We start from the raw sequence: 17,448 nt of genomic DNA, 5'->3' as shown, positions 1-17,448 counted from the left end.
CTGGCCCCACTGGTGGACCTCCTGATGGCACCTGGTTTTTTGGCCACTGTGTGAGGGGGTGGTTAGTGAGGCTGTGGCAAAATTTCTGGCTGACATCCTTAAATTTAATTCTGACCATGTTTGAATGCATCTGTAAGCTCGGTTTTATTTTGATTTTATCTCCAATGTTTAAATTTTTATATTCTGTGTATTTTTATCTAAATCTATTATGCCATTAAAGGTTTGGTATGGTAACTAAGGAGGACTGGATGGGCCATTGGCCTGATCCAACGTGGCTTCTCTTATGTTCTTATGTGACACAGAGTGTTGGACTGGATGGGCCACTGGCCTGATCCAACATGGCTTCTCTTATGTTCTTATGTGACACAGAGTGTTGGACTGGATGGGCCACTGGCCTGATCCAACATGGCTTCTCTGATGGTTCTTATGTAACATGAGGGGTTTTTTTTTAAGGGAAGTTTGTTTTTGTTCTACCCCAAATATCCGTTTGATTCTGCAACGTCAAAGGCTAGGAAAATAGCACATCTCTTTGAGACAAGTCTGCTACTTGGGGTTCCGTCTGACCAGTCTCCCTTTGGGTTCTCCCCCCCCCCCCCCCCAGGTCGGTTCTTTCTTCATGATTAACTTGTGCCTAGTTGTGATAGCAACACAGTTTTCTGAAACAAAACAGCGGGAGAACCAGCTGATGCAAGAGCAGCGGGCCCGTTACCTCTCAAACGACAGCACAATCGCCAGCTTCTCCGAGCCGGGGAGCTGCTACGAGGAACTCCTCAAGTACATTTGTCACATTTTCAGGAAAGTCAAACGGCGGACGTTGCGCCTCTACAGCAACTGGCAGACCAAGCGGCGGAAAAAGGTCGACCCGGACAGCGGCGCCAACGGGGAAGGCAGCCGGAGCAAAAAGCGCATCACGTCCATCCACCACCTGATCCACCACCATCACCACCACCACCACCACCACTACCACATCAGCAACGGCAGCCCCCAAGGGCCGCGCTCCAACCCGGAGATCTGCGACCTGGAGTTGAAGGTCATGAAACCCGGAAGCCAACTCATGCTCCCGCCATCGTCCCCCAACATCCGGAGCACCCCGACGCCGGACACGGAGTCCGTCCACAGCATTTACCACGCAGACTGCCACGTGGAAGGGGCCCAGGTGAAATGCAAGTCTTCCAACGTCTCGGCAAGCGTCAAGCTCGCCAACCGCGGCAACATGAACTACCCCACCATCTTGCCTTCTCCGGCTAGCAGGGGGGTGGCCCCACCGGTGTCAAAAGGGAAGAAGAACAGCAGCAGCGACAGTGGCACTCCTGCGACCAGGGTCAACAGCCCGGTTCGTCTGAATGTGGATTCTTACGGGAAGCTCCATCATTTGATAGGAGAACATGGTAAGTGTCACGGGCTGGGGCCGGGTCAGGCAAAGTCCAGGGGCAGTCCAAGGTCTGTAGCTGGTGAGCAAAGAGGGTCCAAGGCGCCAAAACCGAATCACAGTCCAGGTATCGCAGGTCAGAGGTTCAGAAGCCGAAGTCAGGGGGTCCAGAAGCCGAAGTCAGAAGCCAGAGTGGATGCTAGGACGTCAGGTAAGTGACTAGTTGCTTCCACCAAGCCTCCTCCCAAAGCCCACAGCTATATAGCCCTCTGCTGTCTGTTGCCCATTTGGGCTAATTGCTGGCTCAGAGAGGCGGCCAGGATCCTGCTGAGACTCAGGCACCCTCACTCCTAGAAGGGCCAGGATCCTTTCAAAACTCAGGGCTCAGGGAGCGTCTTGCTCGTGAGCGTGCCGCCCTCCTCCGATCCCTGAGGTCCTGACGAAGGCGGTCACGCACACGAGCCACCCGAGAGGGCGAGGCAGGGGGGCTTGGATTTTCTCCAGCAGGAGGCAGGGGCACTGGTGCAGGTGGCAGGGGCACAGTTTCTTCTGCAGGCTCAACTTCCTCTGCAGGATCCCCAGCACCCATGACAGTAAGAAGCTTTCTTGATTTTCTGTCCTGGTTCTCTTATCTGGGAGAACCGGGTTTGATTCCCCACTCCTCCACTTGCAGCTGCTGGAATGGCCTTGGGTCAGCCATAGCTCTCTTATCTGGGAGAACCGGGTTTGATTCCCCACTCCTCCATTTGCAGCTACTGGAATGGCCTTGGGTCAGCCATAGCTCTGGCAGAGCCGTCCTTGAAAGAGTAGCTTCTGGGAGAGCTCTCTCAGCCCCACTTACCTCTTCAGGGTGTCTGTTGTGGTGGAGGAAGGTAAAGGAGATTGTAAGCCACTCGGAGACTCTGTTCTTGAAAGGGCAGCTTCTGGGAGAGCTCTCTCAGCCCCATGTAGCTCACAGGGTGCCCGTTGTGGGGGAAGAAGATAAAGGAGAGTGTAAGCCGCTGTGAGGCTCTGATTCAGAAAGAAAGGCGGGGCATAAATCTACAGTTTTCTTCTTCTTAAAAAGGAAATTACAGACTTGAGTAAAAAGTGGGTTTCTGGAAATTACAGAAGTGTCTAGTGTGTGTACGGGCAACAATTCCTAATTGTCATGGGTGTGGAATTTTCCTTTCCCACAGTGTATGGATGGAGTGAGACTCACTGGCTGCGGTATTCTGCTTTAGAGGCCTGCGTTTAAGATACAAGTCTCCGTTGCAAAGAGCCATTGTGCCTTGGCTTCCATTGCTGGTCTGTAAAATAGGCGCATTTTGTGTCCATTTTGTCATTGACTTTTTTTTTTTGTCCCAGGCAATGGAGGACATAAATTATCCCCTCTTCGTGAGCACAGCCTTCTGCTCTAGATTAATGCATCCCCTGAGCTAACAGGACTTGTATAAATTATGCAAATTGAGCAGATTTGCATCATGTCTCTGGTTTTGCATAACAGATTCTGCATATAAGACTATTTTGCATAATTTATTCAAATTGGAATGCTCACGGGGAGGGACAACGTGGTATTCTGGTCACAGTCCCGCCTCCAGTGACTGGAAATCATATTCAGTCGCTCTTTTTTGGTTTCTGAAGTTTCTGCAGGCCACACTTCTTTTCATAGCTTTAAGGGCTGGAGAGAAACCCTGGGAAGGGTTCAGGGTCTAGATCAGGGGTGTTAAGCACGCGGCCCGGGGGCCAAATCAGGCCCCTGGACGACTCCTATCAGGCCCCTGAGCAACTGGCTGTCGTCTGCTTCCTTCTCCCTCTCTCTTGCTTCCTTCTGCATCACAGTTTGCTTTGCCAGGCATGCTCAATCGCACAGGAGGTACAGCGTAAAGCCTCTATTTTCTCCATTGGCTGAGGCTCCTCCTTGGAGAGGAAGGGGGGAGGAATAGCTTGCTTAGCCAGGCTCTCTCAATCGCGCAGCAGAGCTACTGAGCTAAGCCTCTTTTCCTTCTATTGGCTGAGGCTCCTCCCCCTCCTGGTCCCCTGGGGAAGGAAGGAAAGAGGCAGCGTTTCCTTTGCCAGTTCCACGGGGAGGGAGAAATACAAAGAAGGAACCTTTAAGACCAAGGAGCGCCAAAGTTTTAAGCATTTTAGAGGTTTTTTGAAATTTTAAAAATCTTTAATTGTGCTTCTCTGTGCCCATTGTAAAGTTTACATCTCTGCTTCCTAATCTTAAATAGGTACACACATGGCCCAGCCAAAACCAACGTGGCCCAGCCCAACCGGACATGACCCAGCCTTACAAGGTCTCATTTATGTCAAATCCGGCCCTCATAGCAAATGAGTTTGACACCCCTGGTCTAGCTAATCTGTCCGATAAACGGGCCTGTGATGGGTGGAAATTTCTTTTAAAAGGAGCCGCTAATGGAAGAATAGCAAACACTACCAGTGACAAAGGAAAGTGGGGGATGTCTAAGGAATCCACTGTGGCGTCATCAAAAGCCAAGGGATACATTTTGGGTGGGAAAGAGGCCTGTATAGGGAATGGTACAAGGGACAGATCTCTCAAGACGACGGCAGACAAACAGCTCAGATGTGTAGGGACAGTGTCTATCAACCTGCTCCTCTAAATGATCTGAGGTGAGAAAGATATGTTCAGAAAAACAGAAGGCGTGTATTTCTCGTGTAGTCCAAAGTAACGGAAGACAATGCTAAGGCTCACTGATCCATGAGGAAGGGGACGTATTGGTGGAATTTATGACATTAGTTAGAATTGCTCAAGAACTGTTCTGCTTCACTTGTCCCCCAAAAGAGGAACTGTGAACTTGATAAAAGTAGCATGAATGAATGAGAAGACAGCAATGCAGATCAAGATTTAGGAGGATTTGGTTAGGCTACCTAGCTACGAGAGCCAGTTTGGTGTAGTGGTTAAGTGTGCGGACTCTTATCTGGGAGAACCGGGTTTGATTCCCCACTCCTCCACTTGCAGCTGCTGGAATGGCCTTGGTTTAGCCATAGCTCTCTTACCTGGGAGAACCGGGTTTGATTCTCCACTCCTCCACTTGCAGCTGCTGGAATGGCCTTGGTTTAGCCATTGCTCTTGCAGAGTTGTCCTTAAAAGGGCAGTTTCTGTAGACCTCTCTCAGCCCCACCCACCTCACAGGGTGTCTGTGAGGGAGGTAAAGGAGATTGTGACTGCTCTGAGACTCTGAGATTCAGGGTTGAGGGGGTGTATAAATCCAATTTCTCCTCCTCCTTCTCCTTCTTCTCCTTTTTATGAATGAATGAATGAATGAATGAATGAATGAATGAATGAATGAATGAATGAATGAGTGAGTGAATGAATGAATGAATGAATGAATGAATGAATAACTATAAACTATGAAATGTTAATTTTAATGCTTAATTTTATGTTTTTATGTTAGTTTTACATGTTGTAAGCCGCCCTGAGCCACCTGGTGGGAAGGGCGGGATATAAATCTCAGATAAATAAATAAAAAAATAAAAAAATGAATGAATGAGTGAATGAATGAATGAATGAATGAATGAGATGAATGGTGTCCTAGGGTACTAAAATAACTTGTTAACATACTATCAGAACTTCTGGCAACATTTTTTATATATATATATATATATATATATATATATATATATATATATCCCAGTTAAATTGGGGAAAGCCAGGATAAAAAATGACTAAATAAATGAAGCAAGTAAGTTCTTTGCATTGCAGGTCTTTGCCGGACGTCCAGCCGGCTGTCTGGTTTGAATGTCCCGTGCTCCTTGCCCAGCCCACAGGCCAGCATATTGAACTGCGAGCTGCAGAACTGCCCGTACTGCGCCAGCATCTTGGAGGACCCCGAGTTCGAGTTCAGCGAGTCAGACAGCTACAACTCCGATGACGACAACACGGGGGTCTACGAGTTCACCCAGGACGTAAAGCACGGGGATCAGCGGGACCAGATCCAGCAGCAGAGGACCAAAAAGAAGAAGAAGAAGAAGAAGAAACCGAAGGAGAGGAACAGGGTCTCTCGGCTTTGGAAGGCCTTTGGCAACAAGCTGAAGAGGATTGTGGAGAGCAAGTACTTCAACCGCGGGATCATGATCGCCATCTTGATCAACACCTTGAGCATGGGGATTGAGTATCACGAGCAGGTAGGTGGCCCGTAATCGGATCAGCAGGGGTGGAATTCTAGCAGGAGCTCCTTTGCATATTAGGCCACACACTCCGGATGTAGCCAATCATCCAAGAGCTTCCAGAGCTCTTAGTATAGGGCAGGGGTGGACAAACTGTGGCTCAGGAGCCGTATGTAGTTCTTTTGCACATATTGTGCAGCTCTTGAGGTCTCCATTGCCTTGTTTGCCAGCTTGGAGAAAGCATTTCTCTCTTGAAATCACTTCTCCAAGCCAAACCAACTGAGAGCTTGGAGAATTTATTTAAAGTTAAAGATGCTTTCTTTCCACCTTTCCACCCTCCTCCCTCTGTTTGCCTTCTTTCCTTCCTTCCTTCCTTCCTTCCTTCCTTCCTTCCTTCCTTCCTTCCTTCCTTCCTTCCTTCCTTCCTTCCTTCCTCCCTCCCGCCCTTCCTCCCTCCCTTCCTTCCTTCCTTCCTTCCTTCCTTCCTTCCTTCCTTCCTTCCTTCCTTCCTTCCTTCCTTCCTTCGTGGCTCTGAAATGTTTTGACATTCATGTCTTGCAGCTCTAAAACATCTGACATTTATTCAGTGTGGCTTTTAGGTTAAGCAACTTTGGCCACCCCTGGTATAGGGCCTCCTGTAAGCTCCAGGAGGACTGGCTACATCAGGGGGGCGTGACCTAATATGCAAAGGAGCTCCTGCTACAATTCCCCCCAGGGATCAGTGCGTTTTCTGCAATGGGATGAAAGACCTTGACAAACCTCCCCTGGAGAGCTTCTCGGTTGAAAGTCTCTTCTCAGGCAGTTACATAACGGAACGGGGGCCAACAGCCTTGCCAGATTCACCCGACCGTTAAGAGAGGACAACCGTTAAGAGGGGACACACCGAGTGCCCTGCATGATGACATCTAAGGGCTCATGCAGAGACAGGCTTGTCCCACATGCCTTCTGAGACCCCTGTTTAACTAGAGATGCCAGAGACAGAACAGGAGACTCACAGGGCATGTACAAAGCCACAGCTGCTCCTCTTAACTGAGAGCCAGTTTAGTGTAGTGGTTAAGTGTGCAGGCTTGTATCTGGGAGAACCGGGTTTGATTCCCCACTCCTCCACTCGCAGCTGCTAGCATGGCCTTGGGTCAGCCAGAGCTCTCTTATCTGGGAGAACCGGGTTTGATTCCCCACTCCTCCACTCGCAGCTGCTGGAATGGCCTTGGGTCAGCCAGAGCTCTCTTATCTGGGAGAACCGGGTTTGATTCCCCACTCCTCCACTCGCAGCTGCTGGAATGGCCTTGGGTCAGCCATAGCTTTCTTATTTGGGAGAACCGGGTTGATTCCCCACTCCTCCACTTGCACCTGCTGGAATGGCTTGGGTCAGCCAGAGCTCTCTTATCTGGGAGAACCGGTTTGATTCCCCACTCCTCCACTCGCAGCTGCTGGAATGGCCTTGGGTCAGCCATAGCTCTCTTATCTGGGAGAACCGAGTTTGATTCCCCACTCCTCCACTTGCAGCTGCTGGGATGGCCTTGTGTCAGCCATAGCTCTCGTAGGAGTTGTCCTTGAAAGGGCAGCTTCTGATTGAGCTCTCTCAGCCCCACCTACTTCACACAGCATCTCTTGTGGGGGAGGAAGGTGAAGGAGATGGTGAGCCGTTCTGCGACTCTGATTAAGAGAGAAAGGCAGGGTATCAATCTACAGTCTTCTTCTTTTTCTTATACCTGTTTGCATTCATCTGGACAGACGTAACCTGGGACAATTGATATAGACTTCTCAGCGAATTAGAATGCACACCAAGTATTGAGCGTGGCGGAACTATTTTGGGCAGCCGAAATCCCCTCCCAGCTCCCCCCAGCCATCCTCTGTTCTTGTCTGCAAGACAAACCCTGGTTTTCCCCGCATGAAAAGATCTCTCCGCGTTGTTGCCGTTGTTTGGTCTGTGTTTTAAAAGTGTTTAGGTTTTAAAGAGTGCCGATAGCAGCAGGGTGTCGCGGAGCGGTTTCTGAAAGGCGAGGCACGCCGTCCTTCTCGTCTGGTTGGAACGAAAAGAGATGACTCACCGCAAGAGTCAACAGGTTGGGGGCACCGGATGAGAAAAGCGTCTTGGATGTTTTATCTTTTCTCCCTTTTCTTGAAGAACGGTGTAATCTGGCAGCGAGACAAGTTCAGGCCCTCGAATTCAGCTCCTGTTTTTTTCTCCGCCTCCCTCCTTCTCCTTTACAGTTAATATTCCAAGAAACAGGGCTTTTTTTGTAGAAATAGCCCAGCGGGAACTCATTTGCATATTTGGCCACACACCCCTGATGTCACCAAGTTTCACAGAGAGCATTTTGTAGAGAAAGTGTGGCAGGAACTCATTTGCATACTATTTATTTGTTTGTGTTATATTTATATCCCTAAGAGCCCCGTGGCACAGAGTGGTAAAGCTGCAGTACTGCAGTCCTAAGCTCTGCTCACGACCTGAGTTCGATCCCTGGCGGAAGCTGGGTTTTCAGGTAGCCGGCTCGAGGTTGACTCAGCCTTCCATCCTTCGAGGTTGGTCAAATGAGTCCCCAGCTTGCTGGGGGGGAAGCGTAGATGACTGGGGAAGCCAATGGCAAACCACCCTGTAAAAAGTTTGCCTTGAAAACGTTGTGAAAGCAGCGTTACCCCAGAGTCGGAAACAGCTGGTGCTTACACGGGGGACCTTTCCTTTCCTAAATCCCACCCATTCTGTACAGACTCAAGGCAGCTAGCAGCATAAAACAGACAGTAAACAAAAGCAATATTAAAACGATAAAACAATCAGATAAATGGCAATGGTGCTACTTCAGGCTGATCATGTCATATTTCTTTCTCAGGCGCACAGGTCCTGGGCAGTGAGTAATAAAAGCGCCATGGATCGAGATGTGGCGGCAGCCCTCTCCATTAGACGTTAGATGCCATCCGAAACAGTTCAGTCTTGCAGGCGCTGTGGAACTGCGATAAATCTCACAGTATTAGGCCACACCCCCTTACCCCAAGCCAGCTAGAACTGCGTTCCTGCTCAGAAAAAGCCCAGGTCATAATAAATCTTTACTCCCATCATACTTTTTAAAATTACTTTCTCCTATGTGGCCAAGTGGGATAATGAAGATTTCCATCTGTCTGCTTTCTATGTTTCAGTTATTCTCCCATGGGGGGGGGGGGGGAATATTGGAAAGTTTGTCAACTCTTAGAGTTTGGCAAAATTCTCCCAGGGGGTTGAACAATGGAGCCCAGAAGCAAGTATTTGGAGGGGGAATAAGAAAGAAAATGCACAATAAAATGCAGAAGTTCAGCCCCCCACACACAATTTGGAAGCATGGATTTCAAAACAGCCTTCTTCCAAAGGGGATTAGTTCCATCCTAAATTTTACACTCTTGTTTTCATGTTTGCTTTTTTTACAAAAAATGTGCTGGTGATCTCTTTAAGCCCTAGCCCCCCCCCTCCCCAAGTAAAAGAGTAGAACAGAACCTCCAATCAATAAATGAGATGGTTTAGACTAGATTAGATGCAATGCAGTCAGGTGCTCTGGGAACACTTCCAAGAAGGACGCTTGGGTTTCCATGGAGGCAGCCTGTAAAACCATCTCTTAATGATGTTCTGATTAGGTCAGCCCCGAGTCTTCCATTTTGATTTGGAGCGTGGAAATATTGCCTGCGAGGAGGTAGAAATATTTACGAGAAAATGCTTGGAACGTGCGTTCACATTTCTTTTTCAGTGGACTTGTTTCCTGCACCGGCCGCAACTCTATCAGCCTCATTTCTTTCTCTGGTCTCTGTCCCCTTTTTCTTCCTGAATTAGTCCCACGAGCGATCTCAAGCAAATGGTGAGCCCTCATTTGGAATAGTGTGTACAGTTGTGGTCACCATATCCAGGGCTTTTTGTGTAGCAGGAACTTCTTTGCATACTAGGCCACACACCCCTGATGTAGCCAATCCTCCAAGAGCTTGCAGGGGTCTTAGTAGAGGGCCTACTGTAAGCTCCAGGAGGATTGGCAACAAGCTACAAGGATCTAGACAAGCTGGAACGGGTCCAGAGGAGGGCGATGAAGATGGTGAGGGGTCTGGAAACCAAGTCCCATGAGGAAAGGTTGAAGGAGCTGGGCATGTTTAGCCTGGAGAGGAGGCGGCTGAGAGGTGATAGGATCACCATCTTCAAGTCCTTGAAGGGCTGTCATCTAGAGGATGGTGTGGAATTGTTTTCTGTGGCCCCGGAAGATAGGACCAAAACCAATGGGTTGAAATTAAATCAAAAGAGTTTCTGACTCAGCATCAGGAAGAACTTCCTGATCGTTAGAGCGGTTCCTCAGTGAAACAGGCTTCCTCCTCGAGAGGTGGTGGGCTCTCCTTCCTTGGAGGTTTTTCAACAGAGGCTAGATGGCCATCCGACAGCAATGAGGATCCTGTGAATTTAGGGGGAGGGATTTGTGAGTCTAGAGCGGTTCCTCAGTGGAACAGGCTTCCTCCTCGGGAGGTGGTGGGCTCTCCTTCCTTGGAGGTTTTTCAACAGAGGCTAGATGGCCATCTGACAGCAATGAAGATCCTGTGAATTTAGGGGGAAGTGTTTGTGACTTTCCTGCATTGTGCAGGTGTTTGGACTAGATGACCCTAGAGGTCCCTTCCAACTCTTTGATTCTGTGATTCTATGTACAGGGCTTTCCTTACAGAGCCTACTGCAAGCTCCAGGAGGATTGGCTACATCAGGAGTGTGTGGCCTAATACGCAAAGGAGTTCCTGCTACAAAATGAGCCCTGACTGTATCTCCAAACAGACAGGGCACAGCTGGAAGATGTGCAGAGGAGAGCCAAGATGATTCAGGGTTTGGAGCACCTTCCTCATGAACTAGGGCCATATTCTGATTATTACTTTCAGCGTTTGGCTGAGCAGTGTGTTATCGGAGTCCTCGGAGCTTCAGGAGTCTAGATAGCTGCAAGATTTCCCGCTGTCGTCCCAGCGGAGAGGAATTAAACACGGCAGCTGCGAGGTCTTTGCCGCCATCGCTTTATCTCCACGCTGCGAGCAGAAAGCAGGCGTTTCCAAGCCAAGTCCACGGATGTCTCTGTACGTGCCGGACTATGTAAGCCGCAGCTTAGCTCACAAACAAGCCGGCTAACAAATATCTGAGCGTTTGAGCCAGGTTTCCTTCGGAGTGCCTCGCGCTGAAGCAGATGGAGATCAGAAAGTAGTCTTCTGGGGTTTTGCCTGGGCGGATGCGCGAGAGCGAAAGCATGGGGGGGAACACAGCCTGCCTCTCCATGATCCTTTTTTGCCAGGGAAGCTCCGGGCTACTGCTTATAAAGCCGGAGACGCAGAAAAGACTCAGATCTCAAAGCGGTAACAAAACGGGAGAGGAAAGGCGGCCTTTGCTCAAAAAAAAAAGAAAAGAAAATGAAGAGGCAGAGGCTGAAGCAGCAGAACAAATCTTGACATTTTGGCAGAAGGGGCTGTCCCTGTTTTGCACCGCAAGATTCAATTCCAGGAGCACCTTAGGGACCAACAAGATTTGGGGGGGGGGGGAGCTCTCTAGTGTAAGGCTCCCCGGCTCCCACTGGGGATGGGGGATCCCCCGATCGGGAGGGCCCCAACCCATCAACAGGGAGCAGGCGCCAGGGGCATTCTCGCCCCCCAAAGAGCCCCATCATTGCACACCATCCCCAGCACAATGATGTCACTCGAAAGTGATGTCGTCATGCCAGGGACACTCTAGGACTCATAAAAATTCTAGAGTACCCTAGAATTTTAGTGCAAATCCTAGCACGTCCCTGGTGCAATGCTCTAGGACTTGTGGTAAAACTCTATGGTGCCATAGAGTTTTACTGTGACTCCTCGAGCCTCCTCGATGCAATGATATTGCTTCTGGGTGACGTCATTGTGCTGCACGCGTGAAGCTCAAGAGAGACAACAGCCCCCCACTGCAGCAGCGGAGAAGAAGAAGACTGCAGATTTATACCCTGCCTTCTCTCTGAATCAGAGACTCAGAGTGGCGTACAATCTCCGTTGTCTTCTCCCCCTCCCCAGCAGCAGACACCCTGTGAGGTGGGTGGGTCTGAGAAGAAGAGGAAGAAGACTGCAGATTTATACCCCACCCTTCTCTCCGAATCAGAGTCTCGGAGCGGCTTACAATCTCCTTTATCTTCCTCCCCCACAACAGACACCCTTTGAGGTGGGTGGGACTGAGAGGGCTCTGACAGAAGCTGCCCTTTCAAGGACAACTCTGCGAGAGCTCTGGCTGACCCAAGGCCATTCCAGCAGGTGCAAGTGGAGGAGTGGGGAATCCAACCCGGTTCTCCCAGATAAGAGAGCTCTGGCTGACTCAAGGCCATTCCAGCAGCTGCAAGTGGAGAAGTGGGGAATCTAACCCGGTTCTCCCAGATAAGAGTCCGCACACTTCACCACTGTACCAAACTGGAGGGACTTGGCAAGCCTTCTCTAGCGTCAGCATTTGCATCTGGTGAAGGGAACTTTGGCTCTCGGAAGCTCATATCACAGAAATCTCATCGGTCTCTAAGGTGCCGCTAGATCCGAATACGACTGTTCTGCTGCGAATCAACATGGCTTCCCCTCTTTTTCCCCACTGTGATCCAAAGGTATCATGACCCTGCAGCTGAGGACATTTAGGTACCAGTTCCCTAGCCTGACATTACGGTCAACGATATTTTCCTCCGGCAGCGTGGCTTCCAATTGTTCCCATTCATTTTTGCGGTTGTCATTTAGGAGGGGTGAGAGCGGGGGTGGGATTTTAGCAAAAATACCTTTGCATATTAGGTCCCACATCTCGGAGGTAGCCAGTCCTCCAAGAGTTTACAAGGCTCCTTTTTGTAAGCTCTTGGAGGATTGGCTACATCAGGGGAGTGTGGCCTAATATGCAAAGGAGCCCCTGCTAGAATTCCAAGCTCTTGGAGGATTGGCTACATCAGGGGTGTGTGGCCTAATATGCAAAGGAGCCCCTGCTAGAATTCCAAGCTCTTGGAGGATTGGCTACATCAGGGGTGTGTGGCCTAATATGCAAATGAGCCCCTGCTAGAATTCCAAGCTCTTGGAGGATTGGCTACATAAGGGGGCGTGGCCTAATATGCAAAGGAGCCCCTGCTAGAATTCCAAGCTCTTGGAGGATTGGCTACATCAGGGGTGTGTGGCCTAATATGCAAAGGAGCCCCTGCTAGAATTCCAAGCTCTTGGAGGATTGGCTACATCAGGGGTGTGTGGCCTAATATGCAAAGGAGCCCCTGCTAGAATTCCAAGCTCTTGGAGGATTGGCTACATCAGGGGGGCGTGGCCTAATATGCAAAGGAGCCCCTGCTAGAATTCCAAGCTCTTGGAGGATTGGCTACATCAGGGGAGTGTGGCCTAATATGCAAAGGAGCCCCTGCTAGAATTCCAAGCTCTTGGAGGATTGGCTACATCAGGGGTGTGTGGCCTAATATGCAAAGGAGCCCCTGCTAGAATTCCAAGCTTTTGGAGGATTGGCTACATCAGGGGTGTGTGGCCTAATATGCAAAGGAGCTGCTGCTAGAATTCCACCCCTGGGTTAGAGAAGCCCATCTGTGCTTTGACCAGCTGCATGGGGAGGGACTGTGGCTGTGAATTCACTGGCCCTGCCCCCTAACCCTGTGTGGCCATAGAAGAATATTTATCAGAGATGCTTTAGGTTGATCCTGCATGGAGCAGGAGGCTGGACTAGATGGTCTGTATGGCCCCTTCCAGCTCTATGATTCTAAGAAGATGATGATATTGGATTTATATCCCGCCCTCCACTCCGAATCTCCGAGCAGCTCACAATCTCTTTTATTTTCCTCCCCTACAGCAGACACCCTGTAAGGTGGGTGGGGCTGAGAGAGCTCTCCCAGAAGTTGCTCTTTCAAAGACAGCTCTGCAAGAGCTCTAACTGACCCAAGGCCATTCCAGCAGCTGCAAGTGAAGGGGTGGGGAATCAAACCCGGTTCTCCCAGATAAGAGGCTACACACTTAGCCACTACATCAAATTGGCTCACAGAGGAAGTGTCTGCACATACACTACTTCCCCATTGATTGCAGCGTTTGGAAAGCAGTGTTGCGTACAACATATGTCTTCTAGATGCAATTTTCACGAGACCCCTTGCAACTAGATTTGATTTGATTTATTAGATTTATATCCCACCCTCCCTGCCAAAGCAGACTCAGGGCAGCTCACAACAATAAAAGCATAGTAACCAGAGAGCCAGTTTGGTGTAGTGGTGAAGTGTGCGGACTCTTATCTGGGAGAACCGAGTCTGATTCCCCACTCCTCCACTTGCAGCTGCTGGAATGAAGAAGAAGAAGAAGATATTGGATTTATATCCCGCCCTCCACTCCGAAGAGTCTCAGAGCGGCTCACAATCTCCTTTACCTTCCTCCCCCACAGCAGACACCCTGTGAGGTAGATTAATATATTGGATTTATATCCCGCCCTCCACTCCGAAGAGTCTCAGAGTGGCTCACAATCTCCTTTATCTGCCTCCCCCACAACAAACACCCTCTGAGGTGGGTGGGGCTGGAGAGGGCTCTCACAGCAGCTGCCCTTTCAAGGACAACCTCTGCCAGAGCTATGGCTGACCCAAGGCCATGCTAGCAGGTGCAAGTGGAGGAGTGGGGAATCAAACCTGGTTCTCCCAGATAAGAGTCCACACACTTAACCACTACACCAAATTGGCTCTCCTTGGGTCAGCCATAGCTCTTGCAGAGGTTGTCCTTGAAAGGGCAACTGCTGTGAGAACCCTTTCAGCCCCACCCACCTCACAGACTGTCTGTTGTGGGAGGAGAAGATACAGGAGATTGTGAGCCGCTCTGAGTCTGCTTCGGAGAGAAAGGCAGGGTATAAATCTGCAATTCTTCTAACAATACAATTCAGTCAGTTAAACATTAAGCAATTCATCAGATTAACAGTACAGGCAATTAAAACCTTTAACACAGTGTTGGTGCTAATGTCATTTAGTTTCCGATGGTATTCAGGTATCCTTTTATGCTACTATGCTAACTATGTTGTGAGATCTCCGCCGGCCATTTTCTTAGTTGCTAGGCAATCCCAAACCAACCTTACTGGGAATTCAAAGCCTTGGCCGGTGTTAGCATGGGGGGAGCCTAAAAAGGTTAAAGATGGGAGGGAAAGCTGGATAGGGAGAGAAGCCAAAAGGAGGGGGGGGAAGAGAAAGATGAAGAGAGGGGAAGGGAACAGAAAAGGTAGGTGGATAAGTGAGGTGAGAGAGAAGAGAAAGGGAGCGGCTGCAAGCCCTGCCAGGGGGAGGGCAAAAAGCCGGGGGGGGGGGGGGTTGTAGCAGGAACTCTTTTGCATATTAGGCCATACCTCCCTGAATTAGCCAATCCTCCTGGAGCTTACAGTAGGCCCTGTACTAAGAGCCCTGTAAGCTCTTGGAGGATTGGCTGCATCAGGGGTGTGTGGCCTAATACGCAAAGCAGCTCCTGCTACAAAAAGAAAAAGGCCTGGCAAAAAGGATAAATAAGAGGGAGAGGAGGCATGGGCAAACGAGATCCCCCACTCTGCGGTCTTCATGGTGTGGGGGCGGGTGCGTGTGGGAAGTGCACAGTGTCTGAAATTGGATCTGTTTCCTGCAGTGCTGTAAAATCTTTAGTGACGGGCGCAGGAACATTTGTTTCTTAAACTTCTAAATGCCTCCCAGCGGAGGCCACCGCGAGAGCGAAGGAGGGATGCAAGGGGTGGGGGATGCCTCTTGTTTTCCTCCTCTTTCTGTGACGCTTTGTCACCCGCAAGGGGATCCTTTAGTCCTCTTGTTTTAAAAAGAGAGACAAATGTAATATTTATGGTTGCATCTGTCTCTCCTTGGAAAATACGAGGCAAAAGGAAACAGGACACGATACCACTCGGGGAAAGCTCCCCGTCAAACAATGTTGGGTTTAGCAGCTGTAGGTGTATATATTGTTTCTGCCATTATTATTCCTTTTACTGTTGCGTTGTGCTGAGTTGGTAGTGCTCAAATCTGTCATCATAATAGGGTTGCCAATCCCCAGGTGGGGGCAGGGGATCCCCCGGTTTGGTGGCCCTCCCCCGCTTCAGGGTCGTCAGAAAGCGGGGGGAGGGGAATGTCTGCTGGGAACTCTGTTATTCCCTATGGGGATTTATTCCCATAGAAAATCATGAAGAATTGATCCGTGGATATCTGGCGCTCGGGGGGGGGGCTGTTTTTCGGGGTAGAGGCACCACATTTTCAGTACAGCATCTAGTGCCTCTCCCCAGAATACCCCCCAAGTTTCAAAAGGATTGGACCAGGGGGTCCAATTCTATGAGCCCCAAAAGAAGGTGCCCCTATCCTTCATTATTTCCTATGGAAGGAAGGCATTGAAAATGTGTGGGGTCCCTTTAAATGTGATGGCCAGAACTCCCTTTGGAGTTCAATTATGCTTGTCACAACCTTGATCTTGGCTCCACCCCTAATGTCTCCTGGCTCCACCCCCAAACTCCCCAGCTATTTCTTGAATTCGACTTGGCAACCCTATTGCCAATCCCCAGGTGGTGGCAGGGGATCGCCCGGTTTGAAGGCCCTTCCCCTGCTTTAGGGTCAGCAGAAAGCAGGGGGAGATGTCTGCTGGGCACTCCATTATTCCCTATGGAGACCAAGTCCCGTAGGGTATCATGTAGAATTGATCCGCAGGTATCTGGGGCTCTGTGGGGGGCTGTATTTTGAGGTAGAGGCACCAATTCTGCAGCGTAGCATTCAAAGCCTCTCCTCAAAACACCCTCCAAGTTTCAAAAAAATTAGACTGCGGGGTCCAGTTCTATGAGCCTCCAAAGAAGGTGCCCCTATCCTTCATGATTTCCAATGGAGGGAGGGCATTTAAAAGGTGTGTGGTCCCTTTAAATGTGATGGCCAGAACTCCCTTTGGAGTTCAATTATGCTTGTCACAACCTCGTTCTTGGCTCCACCCCCAAAATCCCCAGATATTTCTTGAACTGGACCTGGCAACCCTAAGCCGTAAGAGCAGAGAATAAAGCAAAACACGATACCACTCTGGGAAAGCTCCCCATCAAACAATTTTGGGTTCAGCAGCTATAGGTGTATTTAGTAACTGGGGAAGGAGAGTTTCTTTTAAAGAAGAACGTTTTGGCATGAAATCCAGACAGCTTGTGGTTTCCCAGATAGCAGCAGATCTTCCCCCCCTTTCTAAATGAAGCGTTAATTTTTCATCCTGGACACTTGAGTGCATTCTAATTGCACACTACCTGATTTTTTTTTTTCAACGCCGTGCACTCCCCATACAATACAAACCACTTACACAACAGTATACAGCCGGAGGGGACATGTTAATACCAGAAATATCTCTCCTAGGATACCTGGGCATTCAGCAGCCACTGGTTTGCCTTCTTCCTAATTGGTATAAAAACAGTATTTTGCCTGGGCTTTTGTGGGTGAAACTTTCTCTTCCAGCCCCGCAAAAGAGTGTGAAAATTTGGGATGGGACACATTTTTATGCTGTTCTTCATTCATGACAAAATTTGCCTTTTCCTAAACTCAGAAGCCTTAGTCCAGTTAGACACTAGGGTTGCCAAGTCCAATTCAAGAAATATCTGGGGACTTTGCGGGTGGAGCCAGGAGACATGGGGGTGGAGCCAAGATCAAGGCTGTGACAAGCATCATTGAACTCCAAAGGGAGTTCTGGCCATCACATTTAAAGGGACAACCCACCTTTTCAATTCCTTCCTTCCATAGGAAATAATGAAGGATAGGGGCACCTTCTTTTGGGGCTCGTAGAATTGGACCTCCTGGTCCAATCTTTTTGAAACTTGGGGGGTATTTTGGGGAGAGGCACTAGATGCTATACTGAAAATTTGGTGCCTCTACCCCAAAAAGAAACAGCCCCCCCAGATACCCGTGGATCAATTCTCCATGATTTTCTATGGGAATAAATCTCCATAGGGAATAACAGAGTTCTCAGCAGACATTTCCCCTCCCCCCCCCCCCCCCGCTTTCTGATGCCCCTGA

At 49.5% G+C, this 17,448-nt stretch overlaps 1 protein-coding gene across 1 annotated transcript in view; it reads left to right on the top strand.

Moving 5' to 3' along the window:
* Positions 1-17,448, top strand: part of CACNA1H (calcium voltage-gated channel subunit alpha1 H) — a 251,909-nt gene that overhangs the window by 98,856 nt on the left and 135,605 nt on the right. The window contains 2 exon segments of the mRNA XM_060260465.1: positions 602-1,388; positions 5,079-5,500. Coding sequence (XP_060116448.1) covers positions 602-1,388; positions 5,079-5,500 — 1,209 coding nt within the window.

The sequence above is a fragment of the Heteronotia binoei genome, chromosome 20, assembly GCF_032191835.1.
Source record: "Heteronotia binoei isolate CCM8104 ecotype False Entrance Well chromosome 20, APGP_CSIRO_Hbin_v1, whole genome shotgun sequence".
In the NCBI taxonomy this organism is placed as follows: Eukaryota; Metazoa; Chordata; class Lepidosauria; order Squamata; family Gekkonidae; genus Heteronotia; species Heteronotia binoei.
The sequence above is the reverse complement of the archived record's forward strand: the minus strand, read 5'-3'. Positions and strand labels throughout refer to the sequence as shown.